We start from the raw sequence: 21,333 nt of genomic DNA, 5'->3' as shown, positions 1-21,333 counted from the left end.
TCACCTCAGGGGGAAAAAAAATACCAAGAATTTGTTTCCATCAATGCGAACTTGCCTTCCAACAGGGAGTTTAAATGACTAGCTGACTTCAAGGAGAGGGAGGAACGATTTATCTCCATATTTTTAAATAAATCCCATTCTCCCCATCTCACCCCCTGCCATTCTCACTGCTCTAGAAATGTCGAAATGCTGAGGTGAGGTCATTTAACAGCAAGGAGACTTTTTTTTGGCTACTGCTCTTGCCAAAGGACAAGAATGGGCTTGTGTTCCTGAGTGGGTCCTGTCCCCCCGCAGCCCGGGGATCGGGAGCTACTGCAGCCAAACCCTTGGCACCAAGGGACCTGAAACAGAAGCCGCCGACAACCTTTGGGACTTTGGGGAGTCAAGCAAAACTCTCCCCCGGCACCACATCCTCCCCCAGACAAGAGCTGCTTTTTAAGCATCACAAATACACATCCTGCTCAGGACTAGAACAGAGTCCCCATCCCACGGTCAGGACACAGGAACTGTATGAGCTGCCACACTGTGAGACCCTCATCCCTCACACGGATGTTCCTGGGGACCCAGCGCCTTCCGGGGCTCGCTGTGCTGAGCACCATGCGGAGCAATCAGGGAAAACATTAAAGAAGGTTAGCAACAAAACCAAAGAGATGAGCAGGAAAGAATTGCCAGGCCAGGATTTATATACAAGATATTAGAAAGTGGCATAGGATCTTAGTAGGGAGGGGAAAAAAAAAAAGAACTGTTCCAACACAGCAGTGCACTTTAAATAACCAAATGAATTCTGAAAGTAAAATGGTCCAGGGGCTCATAAGTCAGGCATACAGCGACACCTCCCCACAGCCACCGCCTGCAACACCCCAACACGGCTCCTCAAAAACACCCCGACTGCCTGGAAAAAATACACCCTGCAAACACAGGCCAGTCCCTACCTACCGCACTGCTCAGAGACAGAAACAATATATCCTCCCAGGTAGCACGTGGAGACATAAAGCCCAACCACTTGTTCACATTACAGTCATCAGCAAACCTCCTGGGGGGAGACATTATGAGGCCATGGGGAGAGCAGCGATATAAAGACCTGACAGCCAAGTTACACAAGCAGTTATTGAGCCTGGCTCAGGATAATCATACTGGATGAAGCTCGTCCCTTTTGGAGACACGTGTCTCTCCCCAGTAGCTGAGCAGTTTACTTATGTCCGTTATGAAGCTGAATAACGAAACCCTACACGCCGCGCTGCGCGTCACCCGCGGAGGTGGAACGCGGGGCTGCTCGGGGAGGAGGCGCCTCCGAGGGCCACGGCCGATCGTTTCCTGAACACCCGCCACAAAACCACAGGAAGCTCCCGAAGAGACAAACCTGCGCCTCATCCCCAAGAGCAAGACCCGCTCAGATCCTTTCAAATCAAAAGATACAGTCATCGTTACAGTAATCTCCCACCACAAATCATTGCCTTAATGGCTCAGGTCAGAACAAGGACATCTGTATCCTCAGTTCTGCTCACCCTTTCCAAATGCCACTGAGCAATAAAACACACGCAGGAAATCAGCGGTGCTCTGAGGCTTTGCTCGAGGGCCTCACTTTCCCCTCCAGAAGTACCTGCAATTTATTTCAATAAGCAACGGGACTGAGGCCCACAGGCAAACCAGAGCATCCACGAGGAACGTAACAGCCCCGATGCAAAGGCTGCTTCACCCCATTTCCTTCTTGTCTGAGATTGCTTTGTATTGAAATCTTTGTCCCAGATTGTGTTCTTAGGCTGAGAAAGAGCCAAGGTTGAGTTCTCGTCACAGCAGCAACATCACCCCAAGATCCTAAAGGTCCAAGTCACCAAAGCCACCCACAGCCCTGGGACCGGAGCAGCGTCTCCCAGCGCTCCAGCAGCTCACCAGCACAGAGTGCTGGCTCGGGCTTCCAAGTTTGACTCACACATTCACAGAGTTCCATGCTGGTTTTAATTCATTAAAAATGCATTACATGAAGATAAAGGGCTATCACTTTTAAAGTTGCATATTCTCAGGACAGTCAAAAAAAAAAGCTTGAGTTGATGTCTGAATACTTCAGGTTCAGAATTCTGCTTACTTAACTCTTTCCATCCCAGAGCAATTCCTGCCAATGAGCGGGATTTTTTTCAGAGACACCACAGCAATCTGTTACAAACACGTCATCAGGTCCTTTCTTCTACAATATCACAGGGCCCTGCTACACACCCCCCGTTCCTCCACTACATGCGCTCCAGCCCCGTTTTCCAAAGGCTTCCATCTTCTGCATTCAGCTCGTTTCAATTATTCAGGGCAACCCAGGCTGATAATTATGGAGTCCCGAGCTGCTGAGTAAAACTGATGCTTAATTAGCCAGCAGGAAAGATCGATTAAGATACAGCAGGGCATCTTGCAAAGTTCTTCAGTGGGACCGCAGGGAATAGAGTCTGGCTGTGCCCTTCCGAAGGATAAAATTCTCTGCTTCTCAGGACTCGACAGCAGTTTTATTTAAACTGGATGCTTAGATCAGTCAACCACCCTGAGTTTTATTGTTAGGTCTTAACTTCAAGTGACACAACTCATATCTGATAACTAGAGCATTAACAGCAAGCCCTGGATCAGGTTTCTAGCCAAAACTATAATGCAGCTGAGGCTCAAAGTTTCATTTAAGCCTCCAGCAACCTTTTTTCTGTTTGTGTTCCGCGATTTTCCCCTAGCACTACAGAACCGCCTTTATTTTCTTCACTCACATATCCAGACAATGCAGCTCATGTTCTTATGCAGGACTTGAACAGTCCCAAGGACATGAGAGTTTGGAATCCAGTTCAGGCCTGAGTGTTGACTCAGGAGGTTCTTTTCATTGCTTTTTACTCTATCCAACTCCAGAAGCCACTCATGAAATAGATACTTTCAACAGCAAGCCAGCAGCGTGAATCTTTGCTCACCGTATTGATTTACCCACCTGCCTAAGTATCAAGTGGTGGATTTTTTCCACAAAATTCTCTCTAGCACAAGAGAGCAAGAAGAACAGGGCAGAATCAGAGACCTGTATGCACAGAGCTGCACAGACACCGCCCAAGGAATCATTTTTCTTACTTTGCAACACAAATAATGACAACTTTGGAGACAGCCACATAACTGGTTAAATAGGAGAACACACAAGCCGGTGTGCAGTGCACCTGCACATTCTACCAAGCCCTCAATGTCCATTAGCTTCCAAAGCACTGGCCAGCCAGTGTAATACAGTTCGTGGTATCCCAAGTCATGACACTGTTCTGAAACACTTTAATTAGAAAAGAACGCAAACACAAACCTGGCTCTGACTTGCTGAAAGCCAAAGAGAATCGCATCCCTCTGCTCCCTGGCTTTCGCACTCAAGGTTTCATTCTGCAGTCCATCCGCCAGATAAATTTCAGCATCTGGGAAAGAGAGAATTATAGGTAAAAATGAATCTGTTCTTGGCTAAGGAACCTGGCCCTGGCTGCGCACGGGGAGGCCCTGGAGGCGCCATACCAAGCAGTCTGATCTGGAAGCACAAGTCAGTCTGAAGACTTCATTTGGAGAAGTTAAGACATTGAACTGATTGCGGGTAGAAGAGGATCTAAACACTGCATGTGATTGCAGAACTCCCCTCCAGCTGGTATAAGGCAAATAAGCAACTGCAAAGAAACCACCAAACAGAAAAAAGGAAGAGGAAGGTGAAACATGGATAAGTCCATTGGTCTAAAGTGTAACTCCACTCCACCCCAAACCCTAAAAATCTGCCTCTGTGAAAGGCTTTTGGCATTAAGTAAGGACACAGAAGAGGTCATCCCATTTGGAGGAGGATCCAAAGCACTTTTTAAATGCCAGCACAAGGTACCCTCTGACACTCGAAGGAAGCCCCAACACGTGGTTTTCACATGGACGCTCCCAGTAGAGGACAAGTGCTGAACCACCCCGGGCAGAAACCTGCAGAAATTTAACCTGGACTACGAGATTAAAGGATTGTCTTCTTTTGCATCAATATTTATGTTCTTTATCAGAAACCTCAAAACCAAACCTCATAGAAAACAAACCAGCTCCAGTCACACGTGCACTGTATAGGAGGATATGACCCTTGTACTTGAGCAGCTTTACTGCGCATTTCCCCTCGCTGAGACTGGCTTCCGTGCTGTGGTGTTGGACATCCCCAGGCCTCTCACCCTTTAACTCGCACCCCATACTGTGGCACTAATGGCAGTTTAATATCCTGCATGCAAGACTTTGAGCTCCTTCTGCTCCAGCTGCGGGTCCAGAAGCCAGCGCTGTGTAACCGCCCCCAGCTCCTCTGCCCACAAGCGCAGCTCAAGATCAAAAAGCCACAAGAGAAATTAACACCTTTTCCTGTTAAAATCGCGAGCCCTCATTTCCTTTTGTTGCCTGTTCACGACACATTCGAGAAAGGCTTAGAGCTTGGGGGTGAAGAAAATCAACCAAAACTGCTTAAAGTGAAGAGCATCTCAAAGGAGCCGGAGGGGAGCGCAGCCAAGGGCTGAGTGTTGCTCCAGACCCACACCCGGCAGTGGTTTGGGAGCTCCAGGAGCACAGAGGTGTCAGGCCAAAATACCTGCTCATATCAACTCACTGCTGTTAATAGGAATTCAGCCCTAGCTGGCCTGCCTGGGCTACCATGAAGGCTTTGCCAGAGTGGCTGAGTGAAACTTTTGAAATCCCAGGCCAATCCTGTAATCCTAAACTAAGTTTCATTTTCAGTACACCTCTCTTCAGTTTTAATTGTACATCTAAGCTACAAAACCAGTTTATGACGATGCTGTGGCTTACACCACTCCCAAATTCCATAGGAAGCATCCAAGTACATGTATCTGAGCACAAAGGATATATCTTGCTCCAAGGAGCTTACTGCCTAAGAACAGATGAGGCTAAGGGGACAATTTATTATACACAAACCAGCATAAAACCAACACAGTAGAAATGGGTCAGCAAGAGAAATGCCGCCCAAGCTGCATTTCCCCCCTGAAAGAACAAGCAAGAGAAACAAAACTGCTCCCAGAACTTGTGCAAATACCAGTTGCATCCTTCTGGTGTTTTTAAGCATAGATTAGCTCCATGAGTATGCAATTAGCTCTAATATGGTATTTACTTGCTGGGATGTCAGCACAGATCAGCTGCTGGATAAGTTATAGCAGAAGGAGGGTCAGTTCTGCAGAGCAGGCAGAGCTGCTCGCAGAGCCAGCCCCGATGTTTATAGCACCAGGAAATGAAAAAGAAAGCCTAACCATAAACTCTCCGAGTGGATCAGGAAGAGCAATATGTAAGCAGCTCTAGAGTAAATCACCCTAATGTTAGTTTTACTGCTTGTCGGTAACATTATATTCTTGATGTTTATAGATTGCTCTCTGTGATCCACTCTGAAAGTTTACAGGACTCTCCTTTTCATTTCCTGCAGCTAAAAAGGTAAGAGCAGGGAAAAAAAAAGAGTTGAGATTTCATCAAGTGTTTCAGGGGAGTTTGTAGAGGCAATTGCAGTTATCCACTTTAATCCTGCAGGAGATGCACAGCATCATGAGAATTATGTCACAGCCACTGAAGTCCGGGTAGTAAATAACCTTTTAATGGCAGCACTAAATTCCAGGAGTTAATCAGCACTCAACAAGCAGAGCTGAAAGGTATTAAGGTGCCATGTGTATTCTCTCCGCGCACACACACATTCACTTTTTTCCTCTCTTCTCTGACATCAGGAGCTGCCAGCAGGAATCCCACACGGTGCACAGAGGAGCCGGCCCCACAGAACCACAGCGTTACAGCCACACAAGGTAACGCTGAGCCAGCCAGCCGCTCCAGCCCTCCCGCAAAAATGGGCTTGAAAAAGTTAAGGACACCTATCGACACAGAGTACAGATACCTTGAGCTTCCGTGAGACTACATTAATACGTCCGAGATGCGTCCCAAGGCAGCCCGGGGTTTGGAAAGCCAGTGGTGTCATCCCCTGTCCTGCTTGTCAAAATAAAAGCTGTGAACTATCACACACAGCGTTTCTTGACTTCTCCACAAGCTCAAGAATGGATGGGTTAATTGTGAAACAACATTTTTCAGAGGAGCCTTCCTGCTTTTGCAGGGCTGAGGCAGAAAAAAACCTCGAGACCTGAAGCAATTGTCATCCATCCTCCTGCAACACGCTGAACGGGACATCATACCCTGTGCAACGGGGGAACTGAGAACATCTTCCAGGTCTCAACCCCAGTTCCCTGATATTTAGATTCTGGAGCTACTCGTGATGCTGTGTCAGCGCTGACTGTGGCTTAGCAGCCCCCACAAGCAGAGCGGTTCGCTGTTTGGTGTCGGTGCCGGCACAGGCTCCCCGGGTGGCACCTGCTCCGTCCCCTCCTGCTGCCCAAACCGCAGCAACAAGGGCTTTCCAGAGCCAGCGCCTGAAAGCAGAGGATGGAGCGAGGCAGGAGAGGGAAGGTAATGACGCTGCCAGGCTGCCTTTGCTGCTGCAAACAAAACCAGAAGCCCTGGGCTTGTCAGAGATGTATCACATTCTATAGAACAACTGTTTCAGCCTTCAGAAGAAATTTGTGCTGAACAAACATGAAATACCCTTAAGCAAAGTACTTTTAAAAGGGACCTGATTGAACCAAAAGTGAAACTGTGTGCAATTAACTGACAACATAGTGTCAATGAAACTTGCATTGCTTATTTGCAAAGTGGAACTTAAAAGTAATATAATTGTTGCAACCGCTTCTACTCATAAACAGAAAATAACAAGCACTTGTAAGTGTTGCAGGATTGCAATGTAGACAGAATAGCTACATTGTGTTGGTTTTAAACCACTGCAATCTCAGAGATGTCTGACATGATAATGACACGACTGTTCCCAGCAAGCCCTCGACTGCATGTACGCTGCCCTGCACTACACACCAGACCTCATGAAGGAAGCAGAAGTTATTGCCTGTACATCAATACACATTTCCTCCTCTATTGGTAATTCTTTTTTAAATGTAAGAATCCTTATAGTAATGCAGTTTGCAAACACTGCAATAGCTTAAGCTCCTTCATCTCCAGCCTGCATAGCTAGAAAGCTCCTCAGCCACGCGAAGGGCTCAACACCGCACAGATTGTTAAGACACAGCAAGTTTGATACAGAGGTATGTGACATGCAATTAATCTCCATTCATAGCCTGCTGTACTTGTCAGCAAACAAAGGCTGTGCTTTAGAAGGAGATCTGAAGCCTTCAATTAAAAACAGTCAGCTAACAAGAAAATAATCCAAGTTAAAGGAAGGTGGCAGGTGCAGAAATGAGTTGTTTACAAAAGTGTCAGCACCGAACAATAAAGTGCTGCACATCAAAAATGTGAAAGGGTGAACTTCACTGAAGGCCCCATGATTAAAAAACAGAGGAGAAAATTTACACCTACATCTGGGGGAAGACACAAAGCATTTGGAAGAGAGCTCTGACGGGCTCGGGGGCCGCGGAGCCCCGGACGGGCAGCCACCCCGTGTCTCGGAGGGAAGGGACGGTGCTCGGCGCTGCCAGGAGCTGCCACAACAGGAAACTAAAGGTCACCCAGCCCCAGCACAAGCGCCCGCGGTGAGCAGAGATGCTAACGGTCCTGCCCAGCACCCACACCTGCACAGGACGTGGTGGGGACACCACAGCCCAGCCTGCAACGCACAACACGGGCAGCTCTGCATGGCCCTTCTCCGGGCAGAGCTTGCCTTCCCACACCAGGGGGCTGCAATGATTGCAAAGGTCTGTACAGAACTCAGTTATGTTTGTGAAGCATATTTTGATAGAAGAATTTAGATCATTTCTGCTTGGCTGGCCCACCACTCCAATGACTGGAAGTGTTGCAGTTTAAGATTGTGAAAAATTCACAAAAAGCAGCTTCGGAAGCCTCCTGCCATCTCACAGTGCACCGCAGCGCTCTGCTCGCTCTCGGAGGTACCGAGACCCCAGGAGATCACGTTCCCGTTCTCAAGCACAAGTGGGCTTTGCAACCAGCGCTGCTCCCAGCTGCACCCCATTTTCAGGGAGGGTGAAGCTTTCCTGAGGCTGCACCCCCACACAGCAGGTTTGTTCACTGCACCCCCAGTGCGACATACAACGCTTGCACAACATCTGAAGCCCAGAGACACCACCAGCCCAGACGCAACAAATGACTGCCCAGGGCTCACTGCAGCACACCAGCTCCTGTGACCCCTTGTCCCCACCCCATCCCCCCAAGCTGTGCTCACCAGCAGTTCCACACAGTGGGACAGTTTTGGGCCGGGCCAGAGGACACCCCTCAACCCTGCACACACTCCCTTCGCCTCACACAGAGCCTGGAGCAGCAGAGCTTCCCACCCTGACCCAGGCAGGGACCCACTCCTGCTGCCGTCTCACCAGCTTAACCTGGGGACCCCAAAACCATCAGCCTTAGACAAGCAGCAGCTCCCACATCCTTCCACTCGCCTCTCGGGCTCAGTAGAGGGAGATACAAAGAGCCTTTCGGTTTCTTGCCCTGCAACTACAGCAGCTTTCCCCCATTGAGCAGAAGGGGAGGAAGGAGGATTTGGTGGTTACCTTCCAGGAGTCTCTGGATCTCCTCTGGGATCATGACACCTGCCACCTCCTTTGCACAGGATCAAGCCTCCTGCTGCTGCTCCCGTCCCCCGGGGCAGGGACAGTGAGAAAGGAAGCAGGGGCGGAGACACTCCAGGGAGGCAGCAGGAACTGCTGGGCTCTGCTCAGATGCCTGTCCTGCCCAGCTCACCCCTCCTCATGCAGGCGATGGGATGCCCAGCTCACCCCTCCTCATGCAGGCGGCGGGATGCCCAGCTCACTCCTCCTCATGCAGGCGGCGGGATGCCCAGCTCACCCCTCCTCATGCAGGCGATGGGATGCCCAGCTCACCCCTCCTCATGCAGGCGATGGGATGCCCAGCTCACCCCTCCTCATGCAGGCGATGGGATGCCCAGCTCACCCCTCCTCATGCAGGCGATGGGATGCCCAGCTCACCCCTCCTCATGCAGGCGATGGGATGCCCAGCTCACCCCTCCTCATGCAGGCGATGGGATGCCCAGCTCACCCCTCCTCATGCAGGCGATGGGATGCCCAGCTCACCCCTCCTCATGCAGGCGGCGGGATGCCCAGCTCACTCCTCCTCATGCAGGCGATGGGATGCCCAGCTCACCCCTCCTCATGCAGGCGATGGGATGCCCAGCTCACCCCTCCTCATGCAGGCGGCGGGATGCCCAGCTCACCCCTCCTCATGCAGACGATGGGATGCCCAGCTCCCGACACCGAGCTCCTCCACACTCCTGAGCTCCAGCCAACAAGCTGCAAAGTGCCCAATCCACCCCAGCAACAGCAGAACCCGCACACCTGTGCTGGATTTGTAGCCAGGTGGTGGCACTTAGTTGTGCGTCTCCTTTATTAAAGTGCAATTCAGTGCACCTGTGGGCAGAGCCATGAGCTCTGTGAGGCCACTGATTGAACCTCCGGTGCTTGTTCCCAGCCCAACAGGAGCCGGGGACTGGGTCTGTTCCAGGCTGCCTCCAATGCGCAGGGGAAGAGAGCGGTGCTTGAACGTTCTGCAATAAAACTTCCCCTCTTCCTGCATCCTGCATAGGAAGGGGCTTAGATTCTAATAGCCGTCCATATTTCTATGGCTTGCCCAGACAAATAACAGGGCCGTGCGCTTTAACTTGCTTTATGACAGGCAATAAATGTAAACGGCGCCCTACAAAACAAAAACGGCATTGCATTAGATTAACCCACAGCCCCGCATCTGCTCCTCTCCTATATAAATGAATTAACTCAAGCTGACTATGAGGATACCACAACTATTTTTCGTTCTTGCATTCCCAAATTTTAGGCTCAGTACTGACAAATCCAAAGACAGTCGTCTTTATCTGAAGCTCATCAACGATTTCAAAGACCAGTTCAAGATTTCCCATAGGTTAAGTGTAGAGGATCCAGTCCTTACTTTGCAGTATCCTGGTATCAAATACTTCTCACCTAGAGGTGTTTAGGGATAAATATTTAAACACTTCTGTGTAGAAATCCTAGTCAGTTGATTATAGACTACAAATAAAAAGCAGCTGCTGCTCGCTGAGACTAACTTTAAAAATTACTTTATAAAGGAATGAACTGGGTCCCCTAGATGGAAGAAACTGCCTTCAGATATGCCAGGAAGATCAATAAAATCTGATCAATGCATATCTCGAAAGAAGTAGTGTTCATGCAACTGCAAAGAAAAGGGTCGTCTCACACGTTCTCTGCATTTCTGTAGCTCACATAGTAGTCTGAAAGGACAGTGTGGGAAAGAGTGAACTAAAAGATACCTGGTCAGTGAATCTTGCCCAATAACTAAACCGATGTATCATATTTAGGGTCTGGAAAAAAGTTTTCCTCTTGTCAAACTAGCAGCGACTTGTTTTGCAAGTGTTTTGTGTGGGTTTGCTTTCCTTTGCTGCCCTGGGTGTGATCACTGCATGAAAGCATATAGGGATTTCATCAAATGAGTTTCCTGCTGGTGCAGCGTTTACAGCATCAGTAAAGCTCTAGATCTTTTCTGCTCCAGTTCTGAGCTGTATTGCAGTTGTGATTGTTGGTCTTTTGCTGTAGATCCTGAGGTCATGGCAGAGCACTGCGAACAGTTTCACCCGGGCTGCGCCTGCACCACACACCATCCTGCGGTTCTGCCGGCCGGAGACAGGGCCCAGCACCTTGAACGTCCCCTCAGGCCCCACAGGAAGATTTTGTCAAGACCAGGTTGACTGTGCAGCAGCTGTTGTTGTTATTAAATCCACTTTACGGAGGAATACTGAGGCACAGAGCCTCAGCTGCCATGGGGACATAGGTGCTACTACCCGAAGCCTTAGCATGGAGCCAAGCCTCCCACTCAACCCATGCAGCTGCAGACTGATTCCCAGGCAAATAACCATTTTTTTCTTGCCTTTTTCCTTGCCACTTTCATTTTTGAATGTGCGAATAGGTTACAAATTTAGTTTAATAGGAGATGGAGGACCCTGGCAGGGACTGGCACCTTCACTGCACCATTGGTGTGTAGCATCAAGCTTTATGGGCTCTAGATGCAGAGCTGCCTCCCTACATGATAAAAGCCCCACCTTAATCATTTTAGGTCCCAAGTTCAGCAGACAGGCTCTCTCCTAATGATATTCTGTTAAATGGACAAATTCCTTTGAAGGCTTGTCTCGCTTTGAAATCCAATTTCACAGGAAGCCAGATGCGATTGGGTGTAGCTATGGAAACAAAGCAGAGCAGCCTTAGAGGAGCTGAGCGACGCAAGGTAAAATGTGAGAGTCGGAGTCCTTCGCTGCGCTGTCGGAAATATCAAAGGATCTGGAGAGGTTGGCAGGAGCCGTGTCCCGGCGCTGCCTGCTCTGTGTGGCTGTACCGGGCTGTCAGGGGGTGAGCAGCCAGCTGATTGTCACACAGCCTGGGGCCCAACGTACAAAACGGGGGGCGCAGACTCGCCAGTCCCCGTGTTCCCCCTCCCTGCTCCTCCTGCACATCAGGATCTCAACCTTCCCCTGGCTGCCATTCCGAAAGGTTAACAACAAAAGGGTAACAAGGTTAAACCACAAAGCCTTGGCTGATAACAGCCCTTTCAAGCAGCTGCACTGAAATTAATCTGAAACTTCTAGTAATTAGATAAGATAAGGATGTGTGCATGCTCGTGCGGGCACACGCTGAGCCTGGGACACCCATTGCACAAAGGAGGTGGAGGATCACAGGCTTCATTAAACTGGATCAGGTGATTTGTTCACCTCGTCTGGGGCTGCAGCATCGAAAGTACATTTCCAGCCCCTTTATTCATCTTGCTCGATAGCCCTGGATAGCGCACTGACTTGCCCTTTTGTCCTCCCTTCCCGGTACTGTAGCTCCTGCCAATTCAGGGCAGCCTCTAATTCTCGCTTTTTCAGAGCAGATGCTGGTCCATCCGTTTCTGTATCACAGCTCCTGCCATTCCAGGGCAAATTGTTGGACCACTGGGTGTCATTTGCTGCCTCTGACAGTGACCAACAACTCAGAAAGAAGGCAACTTTCCAATCTGGTAATGCACCTGACTGCTTGAATAATGTCTCCTGGTTTACTAATCAGCTACGCCATGCTAATGCTCTGCTCTAATCCCAGAGTTTACATGCTTATGTCATTTCCATTGTCCAACAGCTCATGTATCTTTTTGTGTGACTAAGTCATTCACTTAAAGGTTGGTTACAATCCTCCTGAAACCTCTATCCTTTTTTAAAGCTATGTGGTCTTCTGTTGTCTTCATAATTTGATTCTGCACCTCTGCTTCACAAGGGCTTGCAGGTTACTGTTCATCAGTTTCTGAAGCCAAAGAGAAACAAAAATATGACAGCAGCTCTGAGTTATGGTAAACAGATCTGGTCCCAAGGCAAAACTAAATGACTGGACCTTGCTCCTGGCTTAAACTACCAGACTCTGCATTCATTTACCTTCCAGACATGCTGCATTTGCTCTGCTGTGAAGGCTTCTCAGAAGCAAGCAGGTGTGTTGAGCTGTATTTATTAGAGGAACTGTGAACGTATAGTAACTGTTTTTCATCATGCCAACACATTAGTCACAGTAGGACCCCACCAAAATGTTCCACTAGCACACATAAACTCCTGAAAGAGTTTGTGCTCTCACCGGATGAGGTGAAGTACAGAAGAGAAATACAAGAACATCTCAAGAGAAGACCCTGGGAAAATAACCCAGCATGTTGGTGCCTGAGCTGGTGTTGGGTTGTCCCAACAGAGCCTTGTGCCGGCGCCCAGGAGCGGGAGGGCGGAGTGGGGGCAGCTGTGGGCCGGGAGGGATGGAGGGAGGAGGCTCCAAATCTCAACATGTCACGAGGTGACAACACAGAGGCGGCATCTCCCACCAGCACCTTCTGAGCAAGCTTGAGATCCTGCAGCTAGACATGGGGAATGGGTAACACCACTGGGGTCCTAAGAAGGACACAGCTCTGAGACAGCATTCCTAAAGCTGGCCAGCAGCAGGAAGGGAGGGACACTTGTACAGGGAAGGGTTGGAATGATAGTGAGCGGTGAGCTGAGCTCCTGTGGAGGCTGCTGCTCCTCGGGCTGACGGATGGGCTGCAGTTTAATGCGAAGGTGATATTGATCCCTCGCTGTTGGGTTACAATGTGTGATGGAGCTGCCCTTTGCCCTGTAGATGCGCTGTAGCACCTCTTCTCTTTCTCCCAATCCTCATCAAACTACTTTAATGACTCTTGTATTGACAACACTGAGTCTTAATGAGGAGGACTGCCACACACTTCATTAAGGCTGCAAAGGGGACACTTCCTATGGAGAGCGAGGACCAAGGGCTGCCGTGGAGGCTGAGGAGAAGGATGGAGCTGAGGGGGATCCATAGTCCTGCAGAGGAGGGAGAGCTCCCCGGCTGCTCTGGAGAGACAGCACAGATTTAGGACAAAAGTCCACATGTCCTGGGAAAGAGAGGATTGGGGAAGGAGGGGATTGAGGAAGGAGAGAACAGTCCTGGAGAAGAGTCTTGGTGGACACAAAGGACATGGCATGAGAACTCCTTGAATCTTTCCGTTCACAGTGAAGATGAGAGATGAAAAAACTGTTGGGTGGCTGATGGCTCAATTTAACCCTGATATTATTATTCAGGACAATAATAACACAGTGTGTCTAGGCGGCTGTGGAAGGTGATGGGCCACAGCCCAGTATAAAACCAGTTCAGAGACCTCTGTGTGAACACCACATCATCATCCTTGATGGTCCTGAGACTGTCATGGACAGTTCAGTGATGTTTCAGATTAAAACTGGACCAGCAGTTCTAATCTCCTACCTGAAACCAGCACAAAAGACAGATTTGGGCTCGAGGGTCTGGATTCAGAAGAGACTCAGATGTGATGTTCTAATGCAGCCCTGCTTTTGCATTAACATCCATAAATCTCCATCCATCATACAGTTCTATTTCAATTATTGAGCCAATTTCCAGACACTTTTATGATGTATTGTTTGATTTTATTAACTGGAGTGAAGGTTTAAACTCACTGAATTCCCATAGTAATCTTGCCCTGTAACCCTACCCACCTTATCAAATCCTGCTTAATGAAATGCAGGCATCTGTCTTAATGGCTTTCAAACTATGCTATGTAGACTGACCCAGATGTTAGTTCATAAATAGGAATATTTGAAGGTGTTAAACAGGGTAGCTGGAGACAGAAGTAGGTCCCTGAAGTGATCTTTTCTCTTATGAAGAAATCAGTGATATGGGAGAAATTACTATAAATCTTCATGAAGAAAAATGAGAGCCAGAGGCCTGGGGAATGGAACTCAGCACCGCAAGCAGCACAGCGATGGGTTCGGTCAGAAATCATTTCCTGAAGAAGCTGATTATTTTGGTAGAAATTTAAAAAGCAAACTAGTTTGACTTAAGACCAAAATATTCATCCGAAGCCTTTTGCCTGGGGACTCTGGCTGTTCTGCTGCACGGAAGCAGGAACTTGGATGTTCCCGGCTCTGTGACCAGGGTTGGTGATCAGGCTGCGTCCCTGTGCGGCTCAGCCCCTTTTGGCAAAGAGAGTTTGTCCTCAGGGGCCACAGCACAAGCTGGAGAAACAGCCGAGGGTGGAAAAGGGGAGTGCGGGGCCCTTGTAAACCATCACATGGGGTACTGGGATTATGTCCAGCGTAACGTGCAGCGTAACAATATTTGTAAGTTGAAACACGTTCCATTCCAGGTAATAAACATTTTTCTTGGGAGAAAAAAAATCATTCCTTTTTGCATTTAAGAAATAGCAACAATAAATCCAGCCAGTGTGAGAAGCAGCCCTGCAATGTGATGGACACAACAGCAGGGGCTGGCTGCGAGCGCTCCCTGCCTTGCTGTTCCTTCAGAGCTGGGATGCTGAATAAGCCGTGATTTTTGTCCCTCAAGGGTTTTTTAGTGCCACGCTGCATCATCTCAGCTCTCCAGCCTCTCCTTCCCCACAGCTGCTCTTGTTCCACACTCACGAGAAAGAAAGAAAAACTGACAAGGCTGCATGACAATCTGGTATTTAGTGTGACAGTTAAACTTAATGATATGGGAGGCATGTTAGGCTGTATTACAAGCCCATTATCTGCAAGCTTGGATATTGGAAGCATTACATTATTAATTAAACACAAAAATGACTACCATTAGTCGGCGATCTTATCTGCTAAAAGAACTGGAAGGCAGAAGTATTCCCTAAATTCAAGAGCTTATTCTATCGTTCCCGTCACTTTGTAAAACAGTTACCCTTCCGTTTCATGCTTGTCAAGCAATCAATGAATGTTTGTAAACCGCTTTGAGATCTTCCAAAGAATGATGCTACAGTTTATAAATGCAAAGTGTTACTACAGTTCATTCAATATGATATTAAAGGATAGAACTTGCAGATGCAAGAAAATTCGGCTTGAAAAATGCCCCAGACATATGTGCAGCTGTTATTATGTTGCCCCCTTCTGCCAGATGCTGTAAACACTCTTATGCAAGGGACGCATTCAGACACGACAGAGCTGCTCTGAAGGTGAAACCCTAAAGACATGCTGGAACTAACAGCCCTAACGCTCTTACGCTCTTCATGCGCGGATTTCAGAACATTTCCAGCGCACAAACGTGTTCTCCATGCCGTGGCTCCAGCCATCTGGCAGTCCTGCAGATCTGACCTGCGTCCTGATGAGTGTTTGTGGGTGAAATTACACAGCAGACCTCAGGAAAGGTAACCGAGTTCCCCATGGGAATGTAGCAACCAGACCAGAGAAGCAGCAGGACCACCCAGATAAACATTACAGCTCGTTGTCTGGACCCAGCCTGCTCCAGGGACTGGGTCAAAGTCTGCAGAAGAGCTTGGAATCAAACCTGAGTATCCTAAAAGCGGCTTCAGCGCATCACTCCTAGAGCGGGGCTTCCTCTCCTTCATCCCCTTCTCAGCTCCACGCAGCTCCAGGCAGTGCCCGTCCCGCTCTGCTGCCCCTTTTTCAGCTCAAAAAGGGATGGTGGCAACTTGGGTGAAAAGTTTGGCCTTTCTGTTGAGCCACTGATTAGTATAAACAATGGTGTGTGCCTTTTGGAGTGGTTATTCACACCACAGATCTTTAGCCAGTTAAGTGCCCAATTATCCCACTAAGTCTGAAAATCTCCTTTCCTTCTCTACTTTTCTCTTACCTGCTCTGCTGTAATTATCTGCTACTTTGCATTGTGCTTCTCTAAACTTCTGCAACCCCCTGCTTTTAACCTCCACTCTCTGTTTCTTCACTTCTACCCCAGAGCAAAGGGAGATCATTCAAGGTGAAAGAGAGGGCAGTGGAGAAGTGCCCTTCATGGGTAGGGATGTGCTACCCCATTCTCTCCTGCTCTGCATTTGCATGGCTTTGGGGGATGCACATATTAAAGGCTATGGAGCTGTAATCCACCAGGATTACAAGGGTTTACAATTTCAAATCAAAGCATTACAAAGGTCACATATCCAACCCAGAGCAAGCTGATCTGGGATTCCAGCTGATGCCTTTTCTTTCTCACCTCCTCCTGAACCAACTGATCTCTTAGTCATGGCTCTGCATCCTCTGTCTGCAGAACTCACAGCGATCACTCTTGTGGTGCCTGAACAATGGATCTGTGACACTGAGCTGGGCTCCAGGGGCTCCGGAGCTGGTATGCAAACTCTTATTCTTTGTACTATGATAGCTTTGTTGAATCTTTTCATAGTGCAGGTTTCTGCTGGGACAGGCAAGCGGGGCTCAGAGATACCCCCGAGAGTTTACAGTCAATGGGTGAAGCAGCCGACAAGAGGGGGAAACAAAGAGTTAGGACCTTAAGAGGTGAAGGGATGAAAGTTTAGCGGAAAATTCAGCTACACATGCTGGTCCCATCCTGTCCAGCTCCCTGCCAGCACTCCTGCCTCCTCACACCACAGAGTGCCCTGTATGGATCGCTCTGTTTCCTGCTCACATTTTATCCCAGCCTGTCTAGGTAAATCCGTGACACTCCCTCATGCTGATTCAATGGTAACCACGATGGTTCTTTTCTATGTACCATATACGTTAAGATGTACATCTCCAGCTCTTGCTCCCTGCTGTCTATGGAGGGACTACCCACAATCTGAACTTGCAGAACTGATGTTCAGGGAGAGAAAGCTCAATCTGACCCACCTGGAATCACACAGACAACCGTGGAGGAACCTGGAACTGAAGCAACTCAGCTCCCAACGAATGCTTTAGCTACAAACTTCCCATTCTGTGGGGCACTGCTCTGGTTCCCAGCCACCTGCCCTTATCACCACAAGCGCTTTTCTCCTGTAGTTTATCTTCTTTCATCCTGCCCCCACCAGCAAGTCCCCAGCTCCCAGCTCTCCTCTGTCTTCCAACAAATGATCAGAGAATCACGTCTGCGCGAGGAGCAGCGAGAGAGCAGCGCCTGGGTCCTGTGTCAGTTTTATTTACCTTCATTGCACTGCCTTCCATTGCTTAACAGAATAGTTTTATACCAGAGAAAATTGGAAGCTAAGTAGTTGCCTGTCAGGTAGTGTCTGTCGCCTGTGTGAGAAGCTGACATCGTAGTCAGCTCCACTGTCAGCCATCTCCATGCTGAGCATCGTCCTGGCCCGAGTCCTGCTGCTCATGCTCGTTCTGTGCTGGTGTTTGCATTATAACAGTGCCGCTGGGGACTCCCCTCGCACAGCAACGCGCTGCAGATTCCGCTCCCATCCATGTGCGCTGCACACGCGGCAGGTTAGCTAACGAGAAGGTGGAACGGCAGGGACGCAGAGCCCGGTGCTGCAGGACGTCGCGTTTGTCACACAGCCAGGGACCGAGGACCCCCCCCATCTGCAGAGCAGCATCCCTGAGCTCACAGGATGGCAGGGGATTGGACCAAGGGTACATTCAGTTCCAAATATACGGAAGACAGAGACATAGAAGACAAAATATCATCTTGCATCAGGACAGACTGGGACAAAGAGTATATTTGGCATGGGAGAGACATGGGCTGGGTGCAAAGCCTGTTTTGAGAGGGGTGAATGGAAGAGGAAAGCTATTTTGAGGGATCCAGAAAAGTGCTGTTTCATAATGAGTTTAATACACAAATTCCCTTCTCTATGCAGGAGAATTGCTTTATAAAGATAAGTGAATTTTCTTTCTTCCTCCTCTTCGCTCTTTTCTTCTTCTTATCCTCTTCTTCTTTCTTCTCAGCATCTCCCAGAATTGCCAGTCGAGATTACAAGGTGTCAAAGGGAGTGAAACGAATTTTGCCACTCGGCTGCTTGTAAACTTGGTGCCCTTGCTTTTGATATTACAGCGCCATCGCCTCTACCTTTAAATATCAGCCACCCACAGAAACAACCTGGCTGTACATCGGCAGCAGGAGAGGTTTCCATGGTGACAGGATGCAGGTCACAACCTCTGTAAATGTAATCAGAGCACTGGGACTGCTGTGTGGAGACAGCTTTAATTTCTCCGTTAGTGGGAGCTCTGTGGTCCAACATGTACATAAGCTGCTCACATTGACAGACAACCTGTTATCTCCAGGATGGCACTGCCTATTGCTGGTCCTCCTGCACACCTGCCATCTCACCTTAATTTTTAAGCAGCGACAGAGCAATTCCAGCTGGGATTTGCAAAAGCCCATTCCTATCATTTCAGCTGCCTGCCACCTTCTCTCGTTTCTGTCCCCGTCCCACGCTGGCTGCCCGTGCAGGGGGAAGGTTGGAGACGCAGCTTGGTCCCCTCCGCTCCACATCTATCAGGTGGCTCATTCCTGCTCCGTCTGATCCACGGGTATCGTGGTGTAATGTGCCCGTGTCCACAGCGCAGACATGCCAAGAGCAATACAGCAGAACAGCGTCCCCGCTGCTGTCTGAGTCAGGTAACTCCTCAGCAGGGCAGGAGCGTTTCTTATGCAATGTGCTGCTGAGGAGCTTTGTGGGACTTGCCTGAGTGTACTGAAGATTTACAAGGGCATATGCTGAGTGTTCATAGGGTCTGGGCTGAGGTTATATTCCATGAGACACAGAATTCCTGGCTATTTATGACATATACAGAAACTGGCTATTTACTGACTGTGCCACAGGTTAAGTATTTCCAACAGTTCTCAGCTTTACTTATTTCCTTATCTTTCTTTTTCTGGCTATATATCTGCCTTGCATTGCAAGCCTCAGTTTATCTGCTTCTAAGATGCATAAGAACTGAATAGTTCCCATCTTCAAAGATAAAAGCAGCTGCATGTGCCAAACTGTTTTAGTGATGCACAGTGTTTAATAAGCTTTAATTACAGGCTTCTCCTCTCTTATTAAGTTAAGCCAAGAATATTTTAAGCCCGGCCTGTAATAGTATTGGAGTTCTCCATTTTCTAAGTCAACAGTTTGCACAGATGACTTTGGAAGTCAAATAGCAATTACTGCTTTCTCTCCTGTGTATTTGTGCATTTGCAGTGAAGAGCAGTTAAAAGCTTCTCTCTAGCAGGAGCCACATGCATTCAGGTCAGTCCCTGGATGCCCTCAGATCCACAGAGCAACACAACAGCGGCAGGTTTGACAGGTCCTGGGGAAGGAGAACTAAAGGACTTGTTCATTCAGAGTTCGTCCAAAATTGCCATTCCACTCTAGCTTTATAGCCTTTAATTTCAGATTAGCTTTCGCATGTAGTCAAACCCGTATTTGACTGGGCAGCTAACGTAGCATGCACGGAGTCCTGGAAACCATGCCTTTGGGTCTCTGGCTGAGAGAATGCTCTGAAAGCATGCAAGATTTTCAGCATGTGAGCAAGTGTCCTAAGCAGCAGTTCATGCTTCCCTTGCACCAGCAGCAGGTACCAGCCCATTCCTCATTCCTTCATGCTGTGCCAGTCCTTCCAAAGTGCCATCACTGTGCTCAGGAGGGAATTTGCTGAGTACATTCATGCAAGTGCTCCTCAAGAGGAACTAATCGCTTGCTAAAGACAAAGCTCAGGACCAGAAATCTCTCTGCCTGTCATCTCTAGTATCTTTTTTGCTTCATCTGCCTCCTCATCGCGCATGAACAGGGAATGGAAATTCTGCCAGGATGCCGTGCGTCTCAGAGAACCCAGCACCTGGAATATTATCCTGTCTCGTTGTGTGCAGCAGGTTCAGTATTTCAGAGCAGCAGTCCTGCATTGCCTGTCATGCGGATTGCTCTGTGCACACCTCGGTGTCGATGGTGAGAGGCACACATGCTCGGGACAACTGTTAACCCAAGAGTGAGGTGAAACCAACAGGAGGAGTAGGGCCCTCCTGGGCTATTGAGATCTGGCTTGTAAAAGCCTTTTGAAAGTAAAGAGGGAGAAATAGAAGTGGATAGGGTTGGGATAGGGGAGGTTTTTTCCACCTTTGATCCTCAGATTGTCCTGTTCAGCTGAGTGGAATATAAAGCAAGGGTGTCTCGGAGCTCACACTTCACCTCAGCAGTGCAATCGACGGGAGAAGCAGTGAGCGAGACCGACAGACTGTCACTGGCAAAATGAACTGTCACCTCCCATTTTTCAGAGGCGCGGTGGGATGAATTGCGGCTTTGAACCATGTGGCCCGTTGCTGATTGAGTTCCGCTGTCTTAGAACCCCAGTGAACAAGGCAAGTTCATTTCAGGCTGACGTACCACTGCTTATCAATTTTGGAGCCAGTAAAATTAACCGCTTCAGAACTGATTTCCCCTTTTCTTTCCCTCCTACTGCCACCTTCCTATTTTTGTACCTGGAAAGGATGGTGAATAAATCCCATGAAGCATCAAGTGAGATCCCCATGGCCTAGAGAAGGTTTAGCAGAGGTGCTGTTCTGAAACGGTGCTGGCTCCAAAACCAGCTGTTGTGGTCACCAATCTCTGGCAGACATTTGTCCCAATCATAAAAAAAAAGCAGAACTTGCTGCTCTGTTCAGCACAATTCACTGTGCTTGGCATCGTCTGCGGAGCCAGGGGGAACCCAAGTCTTGCAATGACAACTGCGTTGGGAATCAGGATCGAGATGAACTGGAACGGCTGTGGGAGAAGGCTGATAATGGAAAGGCAGCGGATGTTCAGGGTCAGAAACAGATCCCTCACAGAGCTGCGTGAGACCAACGGTGCTAAAATACCAAAGATAGTGTGAGCCAAAGCTGCTTTCCCAGAGCTGTGCAGAGAAAGGTGTGTGTGTCAACCCTGTTAGAGCCAAACCGTATCCTCAGCCTCTTGCCAGCTGGCAATGTTCATTCCAATCCTACCGACACCAGTTCCCTTGCATTTGCTGTCTCTTCATTCCCTCAAGAATCAGTCTTAGTCACCTGGCCTTTCTTCTCACCCAGAATTTACATAAAGCTGCCCTTCCTTTGCTTTCACATCATCCTTATTTTCTGATATAACTTCTCTCCTTTC

General features: G+C 48.7%; 1 protein-coding gene across 4 annotated transcripts in view; it reads right to left on the bottom strand.

Moving 5' to 3' along the window:
• The window catches only part of SKAP1 (src kinase associated phosphoprotein 1), a 123,079-nt gene extending 114,452 nt beyond the window's left edge, over positions 1–8,627 (bottom strand). For 3 of the 4 annotated variants that reach the window (XM_082070880.1, XM_082070881.1, XM_082070882.1), the window contains exons 1-2: positions 8,532–8,627; positions 3,296–3,401 (exon numbers count right to left, since the gene is read on the bottom strand). In XM_082070880.1, the coding sequence (XP_081927006.1) occupies positions 3,296–3,401; positions 8,532–8,565 (140 nt within the window). In that variant the 5' untranslated portion in view covers positions 8,566–8,627. Of the gene's footprint in view, positions 1–3,295; positions 3,402–3,495; positions 3,556–8,531 lie in introns of those variants that run through there. The other variant, XM_082070883.1, reaches the window with a different exon arrangement.
• Positions 8,628–21,333: the final 12,706 nt, after the last annotated feature.

This window comes from Streptopelia decaocto (genome assembly GCF_964273445.1).
Source record: "Streptopelia decaocto genome assembly, chromosome: 22".
In the NCBI taxonomy this organism is placed as follows: Eukaryota; Metazoa; Chordata; class Aves; order Columbiformes; family Columbidae; genus Streptopelia; species Streptopelia decaocto.
This window is presented reverse-complemented; position numbering and strand designations above follow the sequence as displayed.